Source organism: Barbus barbus (assembly GCF_936440315.1).
Source record: "Barbus barbus genome assembly, chromosome: 45".
NCBI classification, from domain to species: Eukaryota; Metazoa; Chordata; class Actinopteri; order Cypriniformes; family Cyprinidae; genus Barbus; species Barbus barbus.
This window is the reverse complement of record NC_136723.1, coordinates 8,772,259-8,794,581: the sequence shown is the minus strand read 5'-3', so window position 1 is coordinate 8,794,581 and position 22,323 is coordinate 8,772,259. Positions and strand designations below refer to the sequence as shown.

Below are 22,323 nucleotides of genomic sequence, written 5' to 3'. Positions count from 1 at the left end.
AAATGTAACATTTTGTATGATATCTAACAAATCATGTATGTATTTGTTGTGCACCAGTCCATGGCTACAGTGACCTAGGTTTATGTTAATGCTTACTAATAAATAAATAATTTTTTTTGATGGCGGAAAAAGGTCCACATAAAAAAGTGTCTAAGCTAACGATTATGAAGACTTGCTATAAAAAGAAGAGAGCAGAGGGTAAGATACTGTTATAACTAGTCTTTTACGACATTTCTGGTGACCCATTATTAATAATATGTGGAAAAGATAACCTAATGCGTTACGTAATATAAATAAGATGCAAGCTGTGTAACATTATAGTCAGGGCCAGACTCAGAATGGCTAAGATAAGCTGACTGTTTGGCATTTAAAATGAGCAAAAATGATTCCTCCGTTTTTATATGTTATCTAACATGATATTGTTCAGATATTCTGTTGTTAAGATACTGAATTAATTAATTGAAATGATAAATACAATTTCAACAGTCAAAGGTAGTAGGCCTAGACAGTGGACAGTATATGGGAAAAAATATTCCTTCATAAAGGTAAAATATCAGTTCATTTAAAAAAAAAAAAAATCATTTTTTTAATATATATATATATACTGGGTTAAAGCAGAACTAGAAAGGGAAGTCACTCACATACGAGCATGACTTTTTCCAACTAATGAGTATCAACAGTTTTGATGTCACCAGTTATTAGGTGTACGTGTTTTAATTTTAATTTTAAAGTACAATATTAAACTAGACGCCACAATAATAAAAATAAAGATCCTCCTTTAACGCTGTAGCAAACAAGCTTGCATGAACGATGAATTATAATGACCTGCATATGACTGCCCTCTGCGATATTACAATGAAACAGTCATTCAGGCTTTCACAGGGTTTGACATTTATTGGAATTATAACTCAGCAATACTTCACATTCCTCCATGTCCCTTAGTAAATAAGAAATATATACATTAAAGATGTAAGCGCAAGGCATGAATTACAGTGTTAAAAGTAAAAAAATAAATTATTAGACTAATGGATGGTCAAAGAAAAACCACATTATGTAGAATTGTATATTTCATACATAGGATGAAAAAAAAGTCTCAAGTTACCCAAAATAAGGTTTCTCTCTATAACTTGGCATTAATGTAGAACACTAAAACATGCTGTATTTTCAACCAGCCTTGGCTGAAATGAAGACACAATACTAAAACGGCAAAAGCAGAAAGTATGGATGGATTATTTTCAAATGTGCTCTCGAATCAATGCCTGAAGAAGATTGTGAATAATGCCCTTCTCATCGTCACCTGTGTTCAGAACGGATGTGAATGATTGAGTAGTATGTAAAATACCTTATGTTAGACATATATTTAAAAATAAAAATATTACCTGATCGTAGAGTTAAACCGATTATAGTTCACCTGTTACCCTTACACGTTCCATATGGCTTTTGGCCCGTAGTAACGTACGTAGTAGAAAACATGTAAAGCACCAGGCGCTGTGGTATGATCCTCGTGGTTATGTGAATACAGGAAGGGCAGTGAGATGAGCAAGGTCAAAGGTCATTAGATAAGCAAGAGAAGGATGGTTAGATGTTCAGGGTCCCTCGCTGATACTGGATAAGGGAGCTCATGCAGCTGGGCTGGAGAACCGATAGAGGAGGAACGAAGACACCCGACCTCTCCACAGTCTCACCATCAGCACATCACGCTCAGGACTTTAGGTAGGACACAGAACTGCAGGATGGAGACGTGATAATGTGTTAATGGTCTCAATGCTGTGTATGTACTTCATTTACATTTATATACTGTACGTGTACCATATAGATATATTATAGTTAACTAAAACGAAAACCATCAAAACATTTGAAAATAAACTTTATTTGAACTAAAATAAAATATCAAACATCCTTACCCTTATTTAATTTCAGCTAGTTGCCAAAGCAGCATTTCTCATTTCATTAAGTTTAACATGATGAACTAAAATAACTAAAACTGATAAAAAATTACTAGAACTTTAACTAAAATTAAAACAAAAAAATAATAATAATGCAGGTGTGTTATTTATGAGAATATTTTGAACAGTGATATTCTGTGAATCCAGTTATACATTATGAAATGTATAGAAATATATTAGAATTATTAGAAATATACATTATGAAAAATGACACTTCCTAGCTGGTAAAGTGTTTTTAACTTATAACCTATTTTAGAGCCACAGTAATAATAATTCTATATAACAATTATGACAATTAAAAACACCATAACCTAACAAAATACCATTTAAAACATCATTTCAAAAAATATATTTTAATTATGGTGAAAAATGTTTTAGAATGACCTTTTAGTATATAGTCCGTCAGGAGGGTCGGGACCTTCTCACTGTCTTCTTTCATGGCATAAAGAACTGAAAAACAATATCGGTTGACATAATGGTAACTATTTGTTTTCCTTTGATGGCCTAAATTTGATATTATTTGATTTTAAGGATTAAATAAATTTGAAATAAACTTGAAATATTATGGTGAGTTCCACAGAAAAGTTGCATTCACTTTGACTCAATTTTAATGCCATTAGTGCAGTTCAGTACTCTTACTTTTTGTGAGCATTTGCAAGTCATCCACAGATGGAGGAGTCCCTTTTTTCTCGTATGGGATGACTGTGTTTAGGTACTGTTGAACACACATATGAAAAAAACAATCAGACAGCGTTTACGCACGCTTGTGCAAGTTTAGTTCGGAACATTACAAAAGTAAATAAATGCTCCTCCTTACCTGTCTTTCTGTCCCTGAGGTCCCAAAGGTCTGCCTGATGCCTGTCTGCAGGATGTTAGAAAGACCCTCCATGCTGAAGCGCTGAAAAACATTCAAACATCAAATATTAAGAACCAGAAGCTCACATTTTGTACAGCACTGCATCCCTTGTGTGTGCACATCCTACGCCAAACTAGAGGAAAGAGATGGAGGAATTGGGGATCTAGAAATTATGGGAAAAGTTCTGAAATGATTTCTTATGTAAGTATCTGCAAATTTATTTCAGAAAATGATTAAAATCATGTAATAATAAATATTATAATATTTATTTTACATTATACATACTGTATATTATAATGTTGTGATGTCATTTATTTAAGCGTTTGAAAGTATTCATTTCTATTATGTTTTATTTGCATTTTTGGAGAATTAATTATATATATATATATATATATGTGCTTTTTAAAATTATATTAATTCTAAAAAATTTAATTGAATTTAAAAATGATGTATTTATAAATGATCAGTCATGAAGTGGCTATATAATATTTTTTTTAGCTAAAATCGTAAGCTTTTGAGTTCAGGAAAAGTGTGCAAACATAATATATTAAATTTGAGCTTCACAATTTGCTACATTTACTAACTCTAGTAACTGTGTACAAAATGACTAAAATGATCAACTCGTCCCTGTGAGAACATGGAGGTTGAGGACGCAGAGATGCAGTTCTTGCATGATGTAATCAAATCACAGCGGCATTACTGTAAGAGGAAGCTGGTATTGCCTCCACAGCTCATACTGCAGGGGAATGCTTCCTCTGCGCTTCCAGTAAGTGCTAAGTGCAGCTGAAGAGTAATGGGGCAAGATCCATTAACTGCAGAGAGCGATGTCTGTGGAGGTAAACATCACACAGTTCATTTCAACACTCTTACTTTTGCAGGCATGCTCCCAGTCTTCTCGGAGCGGGTAGATCCTTGTAGACTCATGGCCTTGTCCTTACGCATGCGCTTGCTCAGCTCCCTTTGCTCCTTCTGTCTGTTCTGGACCTCCATCAGAGCTGTGATGAAGGTGTTCTTCACCTCCTTCTCAAACTCCAGTTCATCCCTCCGGGCCAGCTGGGCCACCAGTTCCTCCGAATACTCTCGTATCGCCGCCTCCATCCGACACAAGATGTCAAGCAGCGCCGAGCTGGGCATCAGCCTCAGTCCTGCATGACAAGCATTCGGTTTAAGAAGACTTGATCAAATCGAGCAACACTTGACTTTCACACACTGTGACTAATGCTGCAATGTTTCTTTAGTGTCGTTCTCAGTTGACGTGGGCTATTTTTCATTTGTTTTTGCTCTTCTGCGTCGGTTGCATCGGTAAATTGATAAATTGTTCTTTATCTGTGTGATAAAGAAATGCTGAAACAACATGGTTTAAAACAGCAACCCTCTCTATGTTCTCGATAGGCACCTGTTTCCCCTGAGCTTCACATATATTTATTAGTTGCAGGTTTGAACAGGCACCTTCATAGGAGCAGTTGTTGTTGGTGGCCTGAGACAGTATGCGGATCTCCTCCAAGAGAGAGGGACTGCTTTTAGAGGAAGACACTGCGATATCATCTTCCTCCTCTTCCTCTGTCTCTCCAGGGTCTGGTGAGTTTTCCATCATCTCCACAATCTCCTCAATCACCTGGTGAGAGAATAAATGGCAGATTTCAGTGGGTGTTTAAACAATTTTTGAGGACACAACAGAACTATAGCTTTGAATTTTAGCTTTGTATGCAATGGATCAATGGAGTACAATTGACTTTAAATATAGCATAGCTTTAAAGCTAGGTTACCGCTCAAGCGTAAACCTGCTCGATGTACAAATACAGTATTAGGCTAAATGTATCGACACAAATACCTGATCAGCTGTAATAAGAGGTTCGTCACTCAGACAGTTGGCATTCTCATTCTTCTCATTCATCTCCTCCTCTTCTTTTTCATGTATCTTTAAAACCAAGACAAATATTTCATGAAAATCTTCACAACATGTTTAGGAGCATCAGCCGTATCAATATGACAAGATGGTAGAGAGTAATGGCTCCATTACACTCAATGGTAATGTGCTGAAGAGAGTGCTTTCAAATGTTAGCTTGACAGCTCTTCTGGCCTGCGATGATGTCTTGACTAAACTAGTCAAAAGCTAGCATTAGATTACCTCATTTCACATCTGACCAGTAGCATTAGTTGATAATCTGTATAATATTATACAAAGACTGTAACTGTGTTCACCTCACATGATGACGAAATATAAAAATTTCTGCCAGTTAGTTTTTTTGTGGTGTCTAAACAGTTTATTTCAAAGTTTGGGACAGGCTGATTGCCAGAGAAAGTAGATCAGGCTGGGTTTTTGGCAGCGAATGACTGTATCTGCCATCCATTTGGCATAAATAAACACACCCCACCCTGAATCAAGAAGGAAAAGCTGTACTCTCATATAGTCCTGCAGTCATTTGCTCAGAGAAAATAAATGCTTTTTCAATTATAAGGAGAGATATTTCAAGATATGTTTTGATGGCCAATGCATCAGTGATAACTTCTTTGCAACTTAATTCAGTTCCATATTATTAATAAATTACCTTTAACAATAAATTATATTTAGCAATATCAACAGAATAATAATATTAATATCAAACGTCATCTAAATAGTAATATCATTGTGTGATAAAATTCACATTATAGTAAATTACTATAAATAACGTAATATATCAATAATAAAATCTGTTTCTGCATTGGTAAAAATTCTGTTGTCCCTAACATGTTATTGTACTCTAACTTATAGTCATGTTCTATAGCATTAATCTATACAGTAACCCTGCAGTATATTATCATGTCAACATCATGAATGTTATCAGAGCAGAGCAGACGTTTACCTCCTGATCTGAGAGGTTGCCGTTCAGCGTTTCTGAGGTGGGGTCGTCCCAGCTGGACACAGAGGAGGGGATGTAGTTGTCAGTCAGAGCATCCCACACGCTACAAAAACACATGCATGGACATTTATATACACAATGTTGCAACCGACACACAGTGAAAATGGTAAAAATGAGACATTCAAACTCAGAATTATGAATAATACATTCTTTAACAACACCTTTGCATGTTGATGAAACTGGGCTAGTGACAACGATTTCTTTCTCTTTTCTTTCTTTTCTATTTTCTATCTACACACTGAAATTACCCTCCACACTTTCTTTGTGCCTCTGTCTAGTCATCCAGGGAACAAGTGGCCATTCAAAGTGTGCTGATCCTCTGAGGGCACATAGACACAAGCTTACCAGCCTCCATTCCAGCCCTGCAACAACACCAAACTGGTACCGACTCATTGTCTGCCCATATGTCATTGTCGGAAAGGGTTTAATTTCTGTTTACTGTCTAGAGATATCCAAAGGCAACATCTTATCTAGAATATTTACCAACCACAGGTAAAAAAAAAATATATATATATATACTGAGAATTGCAGCAGGCAGGCTTCTGTAATTCGTCAGATGCCGAGCCACAGGCTGAATTCTAGCACAGGGACAGATTTGTGTCTGAATACAAGCCAAGAACAAAAGCCACGGGCAATGAGAACACATCACAGCGGGAAACGCAGAAAATAACATGCTAACAAATCATAAATCAACGGCATATTTACAGCACAAACTATGAGAGTAATGAGCAAGATACTGGAAAACCCAGTGACATGTTCAATTTGATCTCTTATAAGGCTACAAAAAGGATAAAAAAATGTTGATTTGAATCTAATTTTCTCACATTTTATGCTCTTTTTTTATTTACTTGCTAATATTAGTGTATATTTTTGCCTTTAAAGCCTCAATCAGTGATGATGTTTTGACTGTCTTAAATCAGGAGGTTTAACAGGAGGTTTAACTCATTCGAACTACTTCTGCTTAATGTGTCACTGTTAGATATGCAAAATAAATCTCTCCTATCTCTTGCTCTGGCTACTGTGTATAGACCGCCAGGGCCATATACAGATTTCCTAAAAGAATTTGCAGATTTCCTCTCAGATCTACTAGTTAATGTTGATAAACTACTAATTGTCGGAGATTTTAACATTCACGTTGATAATACAAATGATGCGTTAGGACTTGCGTTTACTGACCTAATAAACTCTTTTGGAGTCAAGCAAAACGTCACCGGGCCCACTCATCGTTTTAATCATACGCTAGATTTAATTATATCGCATGGACTTGATCTTACTGATATAGATATCGTACCTCAATGTGACGATATTACTGATCATTTCCTTGTATCGTGCATGCTGCCTATTACTGATATTAGTTATATGGCTCCGCGTTATCGTCTGGGCAGAACTATTGTTCCAGCCACCAAAGACAGATTCACAAATAACCTGCCTGATTTATCTCAACTGCTCTGTGTACCCATAAATACGCATGAACTAGACGAAATGACTAGCAACATGGGCACTATCTTCTCTAATACATTGGAAGCTGTTGCCCCCCTCAAACTGAAAAAGGTTAGAGAAAAACGCACTGCGCCATGGTACAACAGTTATACCCATTCTCTCAAGAAAGAAACTCGTATTCTTGAGCGCAAATGGAGAAAAACTAAATTAGAAGTTTGTAGAATTGCGTGGAAAAACAGTATGTCCAGCTATAGACAGGCTCTAAAAGCTGCCAGGGTAGAGCATATCCGCAAACTCATAGATAAAAACCAAAACAATCCAAGGTTCTTATTTAGCACAGTGGCTAGACTAACAAATAAACAGACACCGCCCGATCTAAATATTCCCCCACAGTTTAATAGTCATGACTTTATGAATTTCTTTACTGATAAAATTGATAACATCAGAAATACAATATCAAATGTAGATTCTACTGCGTCTAGTATTTCAGCTTCATTCACCGCACCCAAAGAAAAACTGCCGTGCTTTACAACTATAGGACAGGAAGAGCTAAATAAACTTATCAGTACATCTAAACCAACAACGTGTTTATTAGATCCTGTACCCACTAAACTACTGAAAGAGTTGTTACCCGTAGCAGAAAAACCGCTTCTCAATATTATTAACTCATCGTTATATTTAGGTCACGTCCCAAAACCATTCAAGGTGGCGGTTATTAAGCCTCTTATTAAGAAACCACAACTAGATTCAAATGAACTGGCAAATTACAGACCCATTTCAAATCTTCCGTTTATGTCAAAAATTTTAGAAAAAGTTGTGTCTACTCAACTATGCTCCTTTTTGCAAAAAAATTATCTCTATGAAGAATTTCAATCAGGTTTCAGGCCCAATCATAGTACAGAAACTGCACTTGTTAAAATTACGAATGACTTACTACTTGCTTCAGATCAAGGCTGCACCTCATTGCTAGTATTACTTGATCTTAGTGCTGCGTTTGACACTATAGACCATAATATACTCATAGATCGATTACAAAAATATATTGGTATTCAAGGACAGGCTTTAAGATGGTTTAGATCCTACCTGTCCGATCGCTACCACTTTGTCCATTTAAATGGAGAGTCATCTCAATTATCACCAGTAAAGTATGGAGTACCACAAGGATCTGTCCTAGGTCCTCTGCTATTTTCAATTTACATGTTGCCCCTTGGAAATATTATTAGAAAACACGGGATAAGTTTTCATTGTTATGCTGATGATACTCAATTATATATCTCAACAAGACCAGATGAAACTTCTCAACTATCTAAGATAATAGATTGTGTAAAAAGTGTAAAAGATTGGATGACCAATAATTTCCTCCTACTAAATTCAGACAAGACAGAGATATTACTTATTGGACCAAAAAACAGTACACAGAATCTCTTGGATTATAATTTGCAACTAGACGGATGCACTGTCACGTCCTCTAAAGTCAAAAATCTGGGTGTTATTTTAGACAGCAATTTGTCCTTTGAAAATCATATTTCCCATGTTACAAAAACAGCATTCTTCCATCTTAGAAACATTGCCAAGCTTCGAAGCATGCTACCTGTTTCTGATGCAGAAAAGCTAGTTCATGCATTCATGACCTCTAGACTGGACTATTGTAATGCACTGTTAGGTGGTTGTCCTGCATCTTCAATAAACAAGCTACAGATAGTCCAAAATGCAGCGGCTAGAGTTCTTACCAGATCAAGAAAATATGATCATATTACCCCAATTTTACAGTCTCTGCACTGGCTACCTATTAAGTTCCGTATCATTTACAAAATATTATTACTTGCCTATAAGGCCCTAAATGATTTAGCACCTGCGTACCTAACTAGTCTTCTACCACGCTACAATCCAACCCGCTCTCTAAGGTCGCAAAACTCTGGACTTTTGGTAGTACCTAGGATAGCAAAGTCCAATAAAGGAGGTAGAGCTTTTTCACATTTGGCTCCCAAACTCTGGAATAGCCTTCCTGATAACATTCGGGGTTCAGACACACTCTCTCTGTTTAAATCTAGATTAAAGACATATCTCTTTAGTCAAGCATACACATAATGCATTTTATAATCTTGTACTGCAGTTATATCTGATCAAATGTACATTATTATTATTCTTTAGCTTGGGTTGAACAATTTATTTTTGCTTAGATGGAACAGCAGCTACGCTAATCATGTCTCTGCTTGTCTCTACGTTTCTGCCACGGGATTAACATCCCGTGGTAGCCAGGAATTACAGAACTTCAGTCTGGATCCAACCACTACATGATCTAAGATGACCGAACACCTGAGATGGAGGATCAGCGCCGGGAGATGACGTATGTGTCCCTAATCGTAGGCAGAGGCCAACACCTGGATGAACGCCAGAGACAGATCCCCATTGAGGACCCCACCACTTAGACAGCCATCGGAAAAGACCACTGGAACCAGCTGAGCCCATTCAATCTGACTTGCTGCGGTTTGGAACTGAACTACTGGTTTGTTGGCCAGAGGAGAATTGGCCCCCCGACTGAGCCTGGTTTCTCCCAAGGTTTTTTTCTCCATTCTATCACCGATGGAGTTTTGGTTCCTTGCCGCTGTCGCCTCTGGCTTGCTTAGTTGGGGACGCTTCATTTCCAGCGATATCGCCGACCTTATTGTAAAGACACTATTTAAACTTATTGACACATTATTTTCCTTTTGTGATATTGTGCAGTGCTTTGACACAATTTGCATTGTAAAAAGCGCTATATAAATAAAGGTGACTTGACTTGACTTGACTTAAATCAACAATAATGTATGCTATATTTAGACCAAGGGATTTTTTTTTGTCCTATTTTGCGAGAGGCAGATTTGACGGCAGAGAGAGGATGGCGACAGGCTGCCAGCACAGACAAGTCAGGACAAACAAAAGCACTGAGGCGTATAAAAATTTGCTGAATAATTCACGGCCAAACCGTGGACACACGCACACAGACAGGCGCTGGTGATGGACAAAAGGTGTTTTTATACAATTTGATTGGCAGGGCAGTTGGCAAGGATATCAGACATGTCCTCACTTTTGATTGGCAGAGAGACAGCCAACTGGATGGGCATATCCATCAGCACAGTCATAACAGTATCCATGCTACTTTTTTGGTGGTGCAAAAACGTGATGCTAATTGCATAAAGCTTCATTCACTATCTACATGTATTAAATAGAACAGAAAATATCTTACTCTTCATCTTGAAGCCTCTCCTCATCCTCCTCGGCGTGCGATTGGTTGCGAACAGGTGCCAGACCTTCTGTCTTGGTGTTGTAATTGTGGAAACACACGTCCAGCTTCTCGTCAAATTCATTGACAAGGTCCTCCATGGACTTGAAGCTCATCATCTCAGAGAAGTTCTCCAGCTCTGAGAACTCTTCGCGGCAGAGCGGGGCCAGAGGAATGGTTTTGTGAGGCCGGCAGGCAGGCTGCTCGTATTCGAGTTCCTCCATCTTGCAGGGCCGCAGATCCTCGAATTCCTCATCCAGGCACACCAGAGGGGCCTCCATCCTGATGCCCTCTTGATCGCACAGTCACGTGGAGGTTGTCGCTGCAACAATCCCTAATTAAAAATATGATAATCGGCAATGCCATTCAACATATCAAATCTTCATCTAAAACATAAAATGTAGATTTAAAATGTTGAGTAATTCAAATAGATTTTTCACTTCTCTGAAAATGATGTTATATAACGTTAATGGCTTCTTCAGAGTCAAGAACATTTTGTGAGGCTTTTTAACTATGAACATTTAGACTATGAAATACAGTTTTTCTCAGATGACATCTCGTTAAATTAATTCCCTTCCTTTCCACTAAGCAAGCAGGGAATGACTGTGTTTCGCTCAAGCAGAGTGAAAGTAATTTTGTTTAATTTGCGTGGCGGTTGATTCAGCAGAACCTCGTGAGGCAGCCAAAGTCAACCAGCAATTATAGCTACTGCTAATTCAAATTCACTTTTTCAAACATCTGAAAAAAATAAATAAATGTGGAAATACGTACATTAGCTTTTTTTCTGCAATCATTGCTGCCTTATATTCCACTCTTCATTTTTAACAAATTAAATGGTACAATATTGCCACATTTCTAGGCAAAAATGCATCTTGTTATATTCTGATTCACTCAAAACAAATGCTTTACGTTCTATTTAGGTCAAGATGACTTCCACAAAAATTGAAATAAACAAGTTCAGTTTGAGATTTATTATAACATCCACTCTTTATTTCCTACATTTTCGACCTGTGATCTGACAGTTCCCATGAATGAGCTGGATAGGCTTTATCAGGCTTAACGTCAAGCTAAAAGACTGCAGGATAAACATCCATTTAAAGCAGGCTTGCATAAGCTTTTACCCCAACATTACATTAGTCAGCAAAGTTACATTCCACTAATATACTCTATTACCCTAGTGTGCATGTGTCTGCCTGTAGTGTACTATATCAGAATTAAGGAAATGACCTTTTGTCACTTCCTGGTTTTTGGCTACCGATTGATTTGTTTGTCCGCCACCCATAATTCTGCGCCTATGGCCAAAACCCATTCAAAAATACTTTCAATGACCAAAGCAAAGAGGCAATCCAATGTTACATTAAACTGCTGCCCCTTATTCACACTTCCTGAGGAAGGGGGTGGAATTGAGCAAGAGTTTAAAGAGTATATTGACCTTAAATCAATCGAAGGAACAAACTGTGGCAATGGAATAAAACACTTTTGCTGTGGGACATCCGCTGAGTGACGTCATCCAAATGTATATTACATTCATATTTATCACAGTGATAAAATATGCAAGAGATTTTTGTCAAATGCACTGCTAAATCTGGATCACAGCATGAATTTGTGAGTGCCAGTTAACGGTGCTCGTGACAGGCTTGACCTGTGTTATGAAACATGAATATGAACACAACCATGTCACGAGATAAGATGAATTGATGAGCCATGATGGGAAGAAATATGGCGGATCACATCATAAAGCATGGGAGAGATAAAATATAACATCACCGTAATTTCTTTGTATTTCTTTAGGTCACACCACATGGATTTTAAAAAAAAATTTGAATTATCCAACTGGAAGAATATTCAAATTGTTCAATGCAAAAATAATAATTCTATTTGTTTCTAGAAATATGTTCAGAATGACATGAAAAAGGAAAGGGATGGATGCAGAACGGATGGAGATCAAGGTTACCCCATTTCCCAGTGGGAATAATGGGAAAACAATGGCGGGATGGAGACGGAGTGATGGAGGAGAGAGAGGGAGGAACAAATTACCTGCAGAAGAATCTCTCCGTGTGTATCTGGGTAGAAACAGGCCCTCCTATTCCAATATAGTCAGAGAGAAACCACCATCAGCAAATCTTGGTCAGGATGAAACGACAGCAGACACAATCGTTCCCATCACACTCACACAGAAGCTCCGTGTCGTGATGGCCGCTGCTCTAGTCCACGGCGTCTTGTCTAAGCCAGTCAAGGCTCAGAGTGTTGTTTTCTGAGCATTAAGCAGCAGCCGTCCTCTCCTGTTCCACGGAGCCTGCGCATTGGTACGGCAACTGACGGAATCATCCTCCTCACCAACCCTCCCCCTTCTGCTCCTCTCCTCATGCACCTCACTCTCTCCACCCCCTACCCCTCCTGCTCCCTTTCTCTCAGTCTGCCATAAACCAAATCCCTCCATATTCATGAGGAAGGACAAAAAAATAAACAGTGAGAGGTAATGGAGAGAAGCTGTATTAGGGCTTTATTCACACCTTGAACTCGCTTGTCATCGGCCACATCAGGGGTCTCTTGGCAGGATCCCCTTCTCATTACCCCTCAAAGCACGCTCGAGGGATTTTCAATGAGGAAGCCGTGCTAACAACATGTACGCTGGGTGCTTACTGTCAGTCGTTACTATTGAAATGAAAGCTATAAATGTGGCAAGATTACAGCTATAAATGTGGTAAGTCTGAGACCACAAGTGAAAATGCTTCTATATTGTATTTTTTATAATAATTTAATAAAACATTTGACAATTAACAGTCAAATTTCACAAATTTGGTTATTTGATTAGTGAGCTATAGAACGTGTAGATGTTTTATTGTGTTTTAAGTCCACAATTCTTTGTTTAAATAACATTTATATGATTTAAATATTATAATATCAGTTATTGGCTGATTGTTTTTTGTGCATTTAAATGCTCAGTATTCCTAATTTTACATTTAGATTACCTCTGCCATCATTTACCACTCATTTAAGGTTAATCTTTAAAAACACCGGTAGCACTTTACAATCATTTTTCATTTATTTACATGAATTAACTATATTAGTATAACTCGGACAATATTCATATAGCATTTATTAATCAGTTAATAATGTACATTATAATGTTGTGATACCCAAATTCCCTTGCCTTGTAGCAATTAATATGATTAGTTTTATTAAATAAATTAAACTAGTAAATTTATTAAACAAGTTTATTTAAATTAAATAGTATAGAAATTTATTAATGTGCCATTTATGATTTATTGGCCATAAGATGAAAATAATATAATGGTAACACTTTACAAAAAGGTTTCATTTGCTAACATTAGTTAACAATAAGTAACAGTACTTCTACAGTATTTATTAATCTTAGTTAATTTCAACATTTACTAACATAATTTCAAAACTTGTATCTGTTTACAGTTGTTAATAAACTGTGAACAAACATGAACAATGCACAACTCTATTTTTATTTAATTGTATTTTCAGGGAACATTAATAAAGGTTGATAAAAGCTATAATGTTGTTCTTTGGTAGTTAATACGCTAATGCACTAACAAATGAGATCTTATTGTAAAGTGTTACTAAAAATGTATTATAATTGATGTATCCCTAGATTTAAAAATGTCAAAATCCTAAAGTAAGTGCATTTTATTTATATAGCACATTGAAACAGCAAAGCTGAGCAAAGTGCTGAACAGAGAAAACCAAATCCAAAATAATAAAAATAAAATTCTTTCCCCTAAAACTTTCCATTTCCGGGTTTATATTAGATAATTAATCACGGATTAAACAACAGATGTCAATGTGGTCTCAGACTTTTGAACCTACAGACAAAATACACTGTTTCCAGCTTGATTTATCTGACTCTGCAGGCCATCTAGCAAGAGAAACGTAGCGAAGACAAAGACCATGTCTTATTGGAACTGATAGGGCATAAAGAACCGTTTTCTTTGGTCGTAATATTGCCCAGTTGCCCTTTACGTCACACATATCCACACCTCCCATGTGTAACGCCACTCTCCCTGCTGCCCTTAATCCTTCATGGCTTTTAATCTGCGTCTCAGCGTGTAAAAAGACCCATACAGTTAGAGACGCTCTCCAGCATGCATGTGTCTGCATGCTCAAAATTGGCTTGGCCTATTCCAGGGATTAGCATCTGATTTTATGGATTACAAACAATGCTTTCACAGTTTTGAGTAGATGACTATGGGAAACAACAAAAGCATGGCACACGCTGCTTTAGACATCACAGGACGTCTAGTCCCTATATAGTAAAGCTTCCTGTCCATGTGGCCAGATTTACTCAGAAATGCATTTCAGTGTTGGAAGCATGCGGCCTGACTGAAACACAAATGCAGGTGCATTACTACTGGCTGCTTGAATATGAACTGTTAGTAATTCTAGCATGATTTTATATATTTGATAGTTGTTAGCTGTATGCATGTGGCACGTCTTTGTCTGACAGACTTTAAAACATGTGAGTCCATTAATGGTTAATAAGAAGGAGGAGAGAGCAGAAAGTAACAGTAGTGGGTCTTTATAAAGGGGGAGGAATATTCTGCAAAGCTCAAAGACAAATATGACATCATCTCCTATGGGAGTGTCAATCATTGTCTAATGTGTTCAACAACTACAAAACTGATTTTTATCATCAAAGCCGCATTGTTTCAGTGCAGAGACTGTTTCAAGCCATCTTTCAAAAGCTTGCCAAAATGAAAAAAATTATAATACTTTATTTAAAAATTGAAAGCACAGATCATCTCATACCGCATGTCTGCTTTCCATCCTTATTATATTAGCTGCAATCAAATTGAAGAGATAATATAAAAAATGAGGAATACACACAATGACCTGATTTCCTGTGCAAGACTCCCCCTTCTCACACAGATGCAAGGCTCCTCCACAATACAGTCAAAAGACTCGGAATGACGGAGGTCCCATCGCCATGGTAACTGGGTTTGTGCAGCTGAGCATTGCGCTTGGAGCAGTTGCTGTGGTTATTGGTGAAGGATTGGAACTGGCTCATTAGCTCCATGCTTCCAAACATCGAAAGCCTAATAGGTTTGTACAATGTGGCCGCTGGATTTATCAAGCTGAGATGTTGTTTTAGCTGACATTTAATATTTATGATGTGATTACTGTATGCACCTCTAGTTCTTTTCGTAGGTCAAGAAGGTTGTTTGTCCCTGCCATTGACACTTTTAACAGAAAATCAGTAAACTAAACTCAACTACATTGCGACTGAAATGTTTAATAACAAAAAAAAAAAAAAAAAAAATCAACAGTAATGCAATTTTTTAAAGATTTTATTTTTGCCTTTTTCATTGTGATAGGATAGTTTAGAGTTGACAGGAAGTGAATAGCAACGGTGCTATAAATCTAAATGTAAAAAATTTTAGCAGTAGTAGTAACAAATAGTAATTGTTATTATTTTGTTACCTTTATATTATTTCGACTACCATTTTAATTTTTAGAAATCAGATGAAATTTTCCAAAATGTTAAGTAATTTTATTGCTCATAGCTTCCCTGAGGAAAACATCTGCTGTATGGCTACTCTGTATATTGTGTGACAAGATTCAGTTAGGATTTGAACACAAAGACTTGTTATCTCTCCTCAGTCCTCATTAGTGCCTATGGGCTTGAATTCTGCAGATGTAGAGAAAGAGGACATCAGCTATGATCAATACTCATCCAGGTTTCTCTTCTCAGCTTCAGAATTCACTTGGAAAATACAGCTGTCAGCACCATGGCCAGCCGATCAATAACATCTCAAAGCCAGAGGACTGCACATACTATTGAAAACTCATCAGCTAAAGTATATGCTTTTATACTTGTCCATTTGGAACGTTTTACAATAAGCGAGTAATAAAGCAGCTTATTCTTTAATGCCTCTACTCTTCAAAAGTTTGGAGTCGGTAAGATCTTTATGTAAAAATCAAAAAACAGTAAAAAAAAAAAAAAAAAAACAGTAACACTGTGATTTTTTTTTAAACAGTTTTAAATAACAGTTTTCTATTTTGATATATTTTAATTCCACTTCCTGTGGTGGCAAAGATGTATTTTGGGCAGCAATTACTCTAATCATTCTATTATTTCTGATTTGGTGCTCAAGAAACAATTCTTATTATTTTTGAAAACAGTTGTGCAGCTTAATACTTTGTGGAAACTTTGATGCATTCATTACTATACAGTGTAGCCAATTACTGTATAAAAATTAATACATTTGAATCCTTCTATTATCAAATTGGCTCTAAAGTGCATTAGCTGTTTGGGCAAATAAGGTGCGAGTCTGCCCTCTAGGGGTTATCAAGAGCTACGGCTGGCTTATAAACCTCAAAAAGTTTTTATCATGCAAATCAAATTGTGTTGGAGAAAGATATCAAATGTAACTCCAGTTTATTAATTAAAGGTAAAAGATACTTTAGGGACAACACTGGTCTTCTCGTTTTTAAGACCGGTTCAAACTCCTTTACTTCTTTTAAGATTGAAATACAAATATAAGACAGACCTTGTGGATTTTTATCTATAATGAGAAAGATGGCAACACTATAAGATCATAAAACAGTTTCCTTTACACAGAGAACTTGAGTTCATTGCAGGTGAAAAGACGACACACGACACTAGAAGTTTCTATGAGGGAAAAGATGATTTTTTTCTTCTTTTTTTAATCTGAGGAATCAGAGTAAAAACAAATGTCATAATATACAGCACAAGTACTGAAAGAGCAGTTCGACTGTGTGTTCTGCACTCAATTTTCTGTATTTTACATTAGCACAGTTCTAGAATCTTCTAGAACCCATTTTGTAAACTATACTAGTACCTTAGTGCGATTTCTAAATCATTTCAAAATCATATACTTACAATTCTGTAAATATATACTGTACATACATAATATTAATATAGAAATATGGTTATCTAATGCCGTTTTAAGCAGCACTTTTTTGCACAATGATAAAGAATGTAAAGAAAGTTAGGAATCAACTAATTCTTGTTCATTCGATGTTTTAAAATGATACACAGTGCTAATTTGTAAAATCATATAGGTTAAGTCACTAAACACAATGTGGCACATAGAGCCATGAGTATTCTTCAAAGAGATGCTTTAGATTTGTGAAACAGACAGCAGAGAGATCACGTACACATAGCCCTGTGACAGGCCTTGCCATCTTTTACTAGTTTGACACCAAAAGCAAGGGTTCCTTACACACCATGGAGAAAAAAAGGCAATTTTATCAAACAATATGCATAACCTAGTGTGTGATCAACATGTCACGATCTTAGTTAATGTTCGTTGCCGGACGCAAGAAGTGAATGGAAGTGCTAACAGAAGACAGATATTGTATCTCCCAAAAGGCAGCTCATCGTGAGATGATTTTCAGATTTTCAGACAGATAAACACCGCCATGGTCCTAACACGACAAGAAATAATCACGACAATGAGAGCCACTAACAAGGCAGCCGTAATGGGTGTGCAATCACTTCCAGTATATGCATCCCTTATACTGCTCTAAGTGTTAATGCGTCTGCTTTTCATCCTGATCACACACTTTATCAGCATTTGCTAAGCTGTACTGTTATGGTCAAAGATTCCTAAGGTTGTAAGTACATATTGATTAGTAACTGGACTGTGACATGTAATATGAAGCTGATCTCCAGTGTTGGTAAAAGTGAGAACTAAAATAAGACATTAATGCCACATGAATTGTAGAATTGACAGGAATTAAAGAAACGTTAAACATTAGAACAGCCAATGATTAGTAACACTTTAAAATAAGGTCGTTCTGTTGTTACCCTGAACTAACAATAACATTTATCCATCTTGATTAAAGTTCAATTTGACATAAAAATAGTACATTTTTACATTAAACGCATGTTAACATTAGTAAATGTTACATTAGCCAACACAAACTAACAAATAAGCAGTTGAATCATAATTAAACATTAAGATTAATGTTTAGTTCTTGAAACTAATGTTAGCATTTTGAACCTTATAGTAAAGTGTTACCCAACAACGTCAAACATTTTGGTTTCCCATACCAAAACCTCAAAAGCAATACACTTGAAAAGCTTGTTAAAGTATCAGTAAAATCTGACAGACAAAATAAAAACTAAATTCAGGTGCAATTTAGTTTAGCTACATACCTGTAGGGAAATGAATTTGGTTTGTTGAATCTAAGCAAAAATGTTTGTGTAATTTTGGGTTGATATGAAGTTAAGGGTCCCTCTGGAGACACTGAAATCACATTGGCAAAAACCCTGAAGTGCTTATAATTTATCGTACGGAATGGCAACAAAAGTAAAAAGGCATGTTTTGGTAAGCATACTGTATATAAAAAGAAATCACTAAATATATGAATTAGTTAAACATCATTTCATAAAAAAAACCAGAAAGTGAACACTGTATGAAATGCATATGTTATGAAAGAAAAAAATCTACAATAACAAAACATTCAATACAGAAGTAAAAAAAGGCTGTAAATGGAATACAGAGTGGAATGTGTTTGTTTTGTCTAGATGAACTGCAGACATGTTTCAAATAAATATACAGTCGATTAATTCCAGGGTGGAGGACAAAAAGTAAACAATCTCAGAGGAACCGCCAAGAAGAATTCGTAAATATCGAATTGTGGTTTTTGGAATCAAGTGTTTTTGCCTTTCATATATTAATCCCTTTTTAAAAGCTACTTAAGAAGTTGTTGATCATAAACTGGTGTGTTTAGGAATGTGAAATATCATGTTTACGTTCTATTTTGGGAGCGCACAGCTTCTTTAAATCCATACACACTCTCTCTCTGACACATACACACATGAGATGATGAGAAGACATGGTTGGGTTTAGTTGTCTTCGTCCTCTTTAGCTTGAGAGAGTGCTTTCTCTGCACTCGCCGAGCCCTCGAAGCGCTGGGAGGCGATGGCAGCTTGATGGGACATGCTTTTTCTCACAATGTCTCCCTTCCTCCATAACGTAATCTCCTAAAAATCCACAATAGATGTATAAATAGCATTACTAACTTTTTATTTATTAATTTGTTAATTTAGTAAAGTGAACACCAACCTGTTGTTTGAAGTAACGTCTCTCTTCTTCATCAATGAGTACGAGATTCAGGTAATAACGAACAGAGAATTTCTTATTAATATCCCTCATGGTGGGCGTCATCTCGTAACCAGCCAGAAAAAGACGGATAGGGATGGATTCACCTAAAGCCAGTAAAAGCAAAAATTCAGTACACTTCATTTCAACATAGAAAACATGAGTCAGCTGTGACTATGTTTCACATAAATCCATCAGTAACTTCATCCTTTTAAACAGATACGCTAGGAATGGTTTCATACCTCGCACAGGTGCTCCATCCATAATCTCGTATTTCGCAATGGTGTCATTTTCATGGTACACATTTGGACCCGTCCCTGTCGTCTCCCGTTTAATAATATCAATCTCCATGTGTTTGATCTTAATTCGCACCAACAGGAAATAGATCTTCCCTACAATCACATCTTTCAGGTGATACCTGCCATTTTTAGTAAGAAAGAAAACAGGGAAAATGCAAACAGGATATCAGTGAATGACAAATTTAAATTTTAAAGTAAACTCCCATCCACTGGTTGTTTTTGACTTACTTGGACTTGTTGTACTCAAACTCAATGTGTAGACAGTCCTCAATTCCCACCTCCATCTTAATGGAGGAGTTGAGCTCTGGATATGTGCTGAGTGTGTGCACCACAATGTCCATCTCTTTGGAGATGTCATTCAGTCTCCTGCTGATGGTCGCCCGCAGGAAATAGCTGAAGGAAAATTAGAGTTTATAATAAAACCATCTAACCAACATCGAAGACAGTTAACTGTCAACTAAGTGTACAATATATTGTGGGAGCTCATATAAACAATCTTTCCTGAGCTACACAACCGGAGCATACCGTAGTTTGACATTCTGGCCTGTGTAGGACTCGTAGGGTTTCTCCACGTGTGTGAACTCAAAATCAAAGGTCTGAGATTGAGCCATTTCTCCAGGCCGAGCTAAATCCTTGACCAGAGAGACAAACTCATGATGGTTTCCTCTGTCGTAGTACAATTCTAGGAGAAAAAGACACAGGAGAGAAAAATATCACTATAGATGCTTAATTTTTGACATGGATTCTTAATAAAATGTTCATATTTTGTTTGTGTATTCTGTTTCATTCTTTCAAGTGAGAACAATTCTTTAAGGCTTTGTTAGGTTTGCCAGGTACTGAACAACATGACATTATTAAAGGCAGTTGTTTTGGGGTAAACTATATATTTATAATAAATAAGGTTGAATAAAGATACAACAAGTTCCTTCAAATTTCTTAGAAATGCATTAATGGTATACAGCCCTTACTTATAATAAGGAGAAACAAGTATCTTTTAAGGACACCGTTTATTACTGAAAATAAAAACGGGATTCATAGCTTGAGACGAGCACCCCGAGGTGTGGTTGCTATTATACCGCCTTTTTACTGGCGATAGGAAGTCGACTAATTTCAGAGAATCGGTTCTTTTGAACGATTCATTAAAACGACTCAATGATTCGTTTACAGGTAGGACATAGTGGGTTTTATTTATAAGGGCATTTATTTATTTTCATTTAAAAAGTCCAATTTCAGGTTGTTGCCAACATGATTCAGTTAACATCACGACACTTATTTAGAACTTAAATATAATTTTAATTTACATTGAACCATACTGTATGTAATTTACCTTTATTAACTGACAAAGTGTTGAGCTATTTCTAAGTCCAGCTCTTTTAGGTTGATAAACCAATTCCAGTACAGGTTTTACAAGTTTTTGCTATTCGGCTTTTATATAAAAAAAAAAACGTATTTTCCCCTCACTCATCAGTTCTTTCCAGGTCGGTGAGTTAATGCATTGCTCTTGCTATTTCAGAAATATAGAAATCCTGAACGATGCTTAGTGAACCGGTTCGTTCGATTCACTGAAAATATGGAAAGAACGATTCGTTCACGAATCAAACACCGCCAATGTGTCATATGTCACGAGACTAGTGTTTGTAATTTGACGCTTCAACATATTTACATGTTATTACTTAAATCTGGATGCCCCTTAATGAAACGTGCTTTACAAAACCAAACACCTCCAAACAAGCGAAGACAAACGTAAATGTTGAATTGTATTTAACTCCTACCGATTTGCCCGATAAACTCTATTTTGATCCCTTGGTGCTCGAGCCTCTTGCCTGGGTTCTTCAGGGTAACGTTGACTTTCCCAGAGACTGTCTCTCCGTCGTAAAACAGAAAGTATTTGTCCTTTTTCCCGTCTTCTGTTTTGTGCTCGGCCTTTTTTCTCGTCTCGGCATCATTTAGGACTATGTCAATTTCAGCACTTTGTCCGAAACTGAAGAAGCTCATCCCGAAACCTTGTGCTGGACCGGAATCCTTTTGTATTTTAACACCTGGTCCAATTCCACATCAATACAATTCCGTCCTGTTCACAAGCGAGCTGCTCTATCTTCTGCAATGCATGTACGAATATAAGAGGTTGTTCAAAATAAATTTGAGCTAATTTATTCCTATGGCTACTGTGTTAATACATGCAGAGGATTTTTCAGCAATGCACAAACAGACACAAGCTTCAGAAATGAATTTACTACCGGGATAGTCCACGTAAATATTGTTTCAAAATAAAAGTCTTACAGAGAGGACTGAAATTTGTCAAGAGCAAAGTCCCTTTAGTCTTTGTCAAGAGTCAACTGTACGTAAGAGGAATTAAATTTAGGCCTTTTATTCATTTTAATAATTCAATGCACACAAAATGTTATGCGTATGTAATATTGGGCACGGTTTCTGCAGGTTTAAAAAGTTCACTTCTTTTTCAAATTAAGGGCTTAAATTAATAAAACTGTAAGAAAACACACACAAAAAAAGTAAGAAAT

At 36.6% G+C, this 22,323-nt stretch overlaps 2 protein-coding genes across 3 annotated transcripts; both read right to left on the bottom strand.

Moving 5' to 3' along the window:
• Positions 1-869: 869 nt before the first annotated feature.
• Positions 870-12,730, bottom strand: LOC306863953 (fasciculation and elongation protein zeta-1-like). 2 transcript variants are annotated; one of them, XM_079407579.1, is made up of 10 exons: positions 12,442-12,730; positions 10,369-10,738; positions 5,646-5,745; positions 4,634-4,720; positions 4,252-4,417; positions 3,673-3,947; positions 2,764-2,844; positions 2,586-2,661; positions 2,331-2,396; positions 870-1,726 (listed from the first exon to the last, which is right to left on the bottom strand). In XM_079407579.1, the coding sequence occupies exons 2-10, from the start codon at positions 10,683-10,685 to the stop codon at positions 1,710-1,712; spliced, it is 1,185 nt and encodes a 394-aa protein (XP_079263705.1). In that variant the 5' UTR covers positions 10,686-10,738; positions 12,442-12,730; the 3' UTR covers positions 870-1,709. The 2 variants fall into 2 exon arrangements, with proteins under 2 accessions (XP_079263705.1, XP_079263706.1); XM_079407580.1 differs by having other exon boundaries at positions 10,369-10,726.
• Positions 12,731-17,044: 4,314 nt separating this feature from the next.
• LOC306864219 (vacuolar protein sorting-associated protein 26B-like) lies at positions 17,045-22,052 on the bottom strand. Its single transcript, XM_079408056.1, has 6 exons — positions 21,577-22,052; positions 20,330-20,486; positions 20,033-20,197; positions 19,748-19,923; positions 19,470-19,612; positions 17,045-19,387 (listed from the first exon to the last, which is right to left on the bottom strand). The coding sequence occupies exons 1-6, from the start codon at positions 21,797-21,799 to the stop codon at positions 19,250-19,252; spliced, it is 1,002 nt and encodes a 333-aa protein (XP_079264182.1). The 5' UTR covers positions 21,800-22,052; the 3' UTR covers positions 17,045-19,249.
• Between the last annotated feature and the right edge of the window lie 271 nt (positions 22,053-22,323).

Coding starts and splice junctions, on each gene's coding strand:
- LOC306863953 (XM_079407579.1), bottom strand. CDS start 10,685: ATGGAGGCCCCTCTGGTGTGCCTGGATGAGGAATTCGAGGATCTGCGG. Junction 2,845..3,672: donor CTGGGAGCATGCCTGCAAAA/GTAAGAGTGTTG, acceptor AATGTTTTTCAG/CGCTTCAGCATGGAGGGTCT. Junction 2,397..2,585: donor CTTGCAAATGCTCACAAAAA/GTAAGAGTACTG, acceptor ATTGTTTTTCAG/TTCTTTATGCCATGAAAGAA.
- LOC306864219 (XM_079408056.1), bottom strand. CDS start 21,799: ATGAGCTTCTTCAGTTTCGGACAAAGTGCTGAAATTGACATAGTCCTA. Junction 19,613..19,747: donor GGATGGAGCACCTGTGCGAG/GTATGAAACCAT, acceptor TACTGGCTTTAG/GTGAATCCATCCCTATCCGT. Junction 19,388..19,469: donor GACGTTACTTCAAACAACAG/GTTGGTGTTCAC, acceptor GTGGATTTTTAG/GAGATTACGTTATGGAGGAA.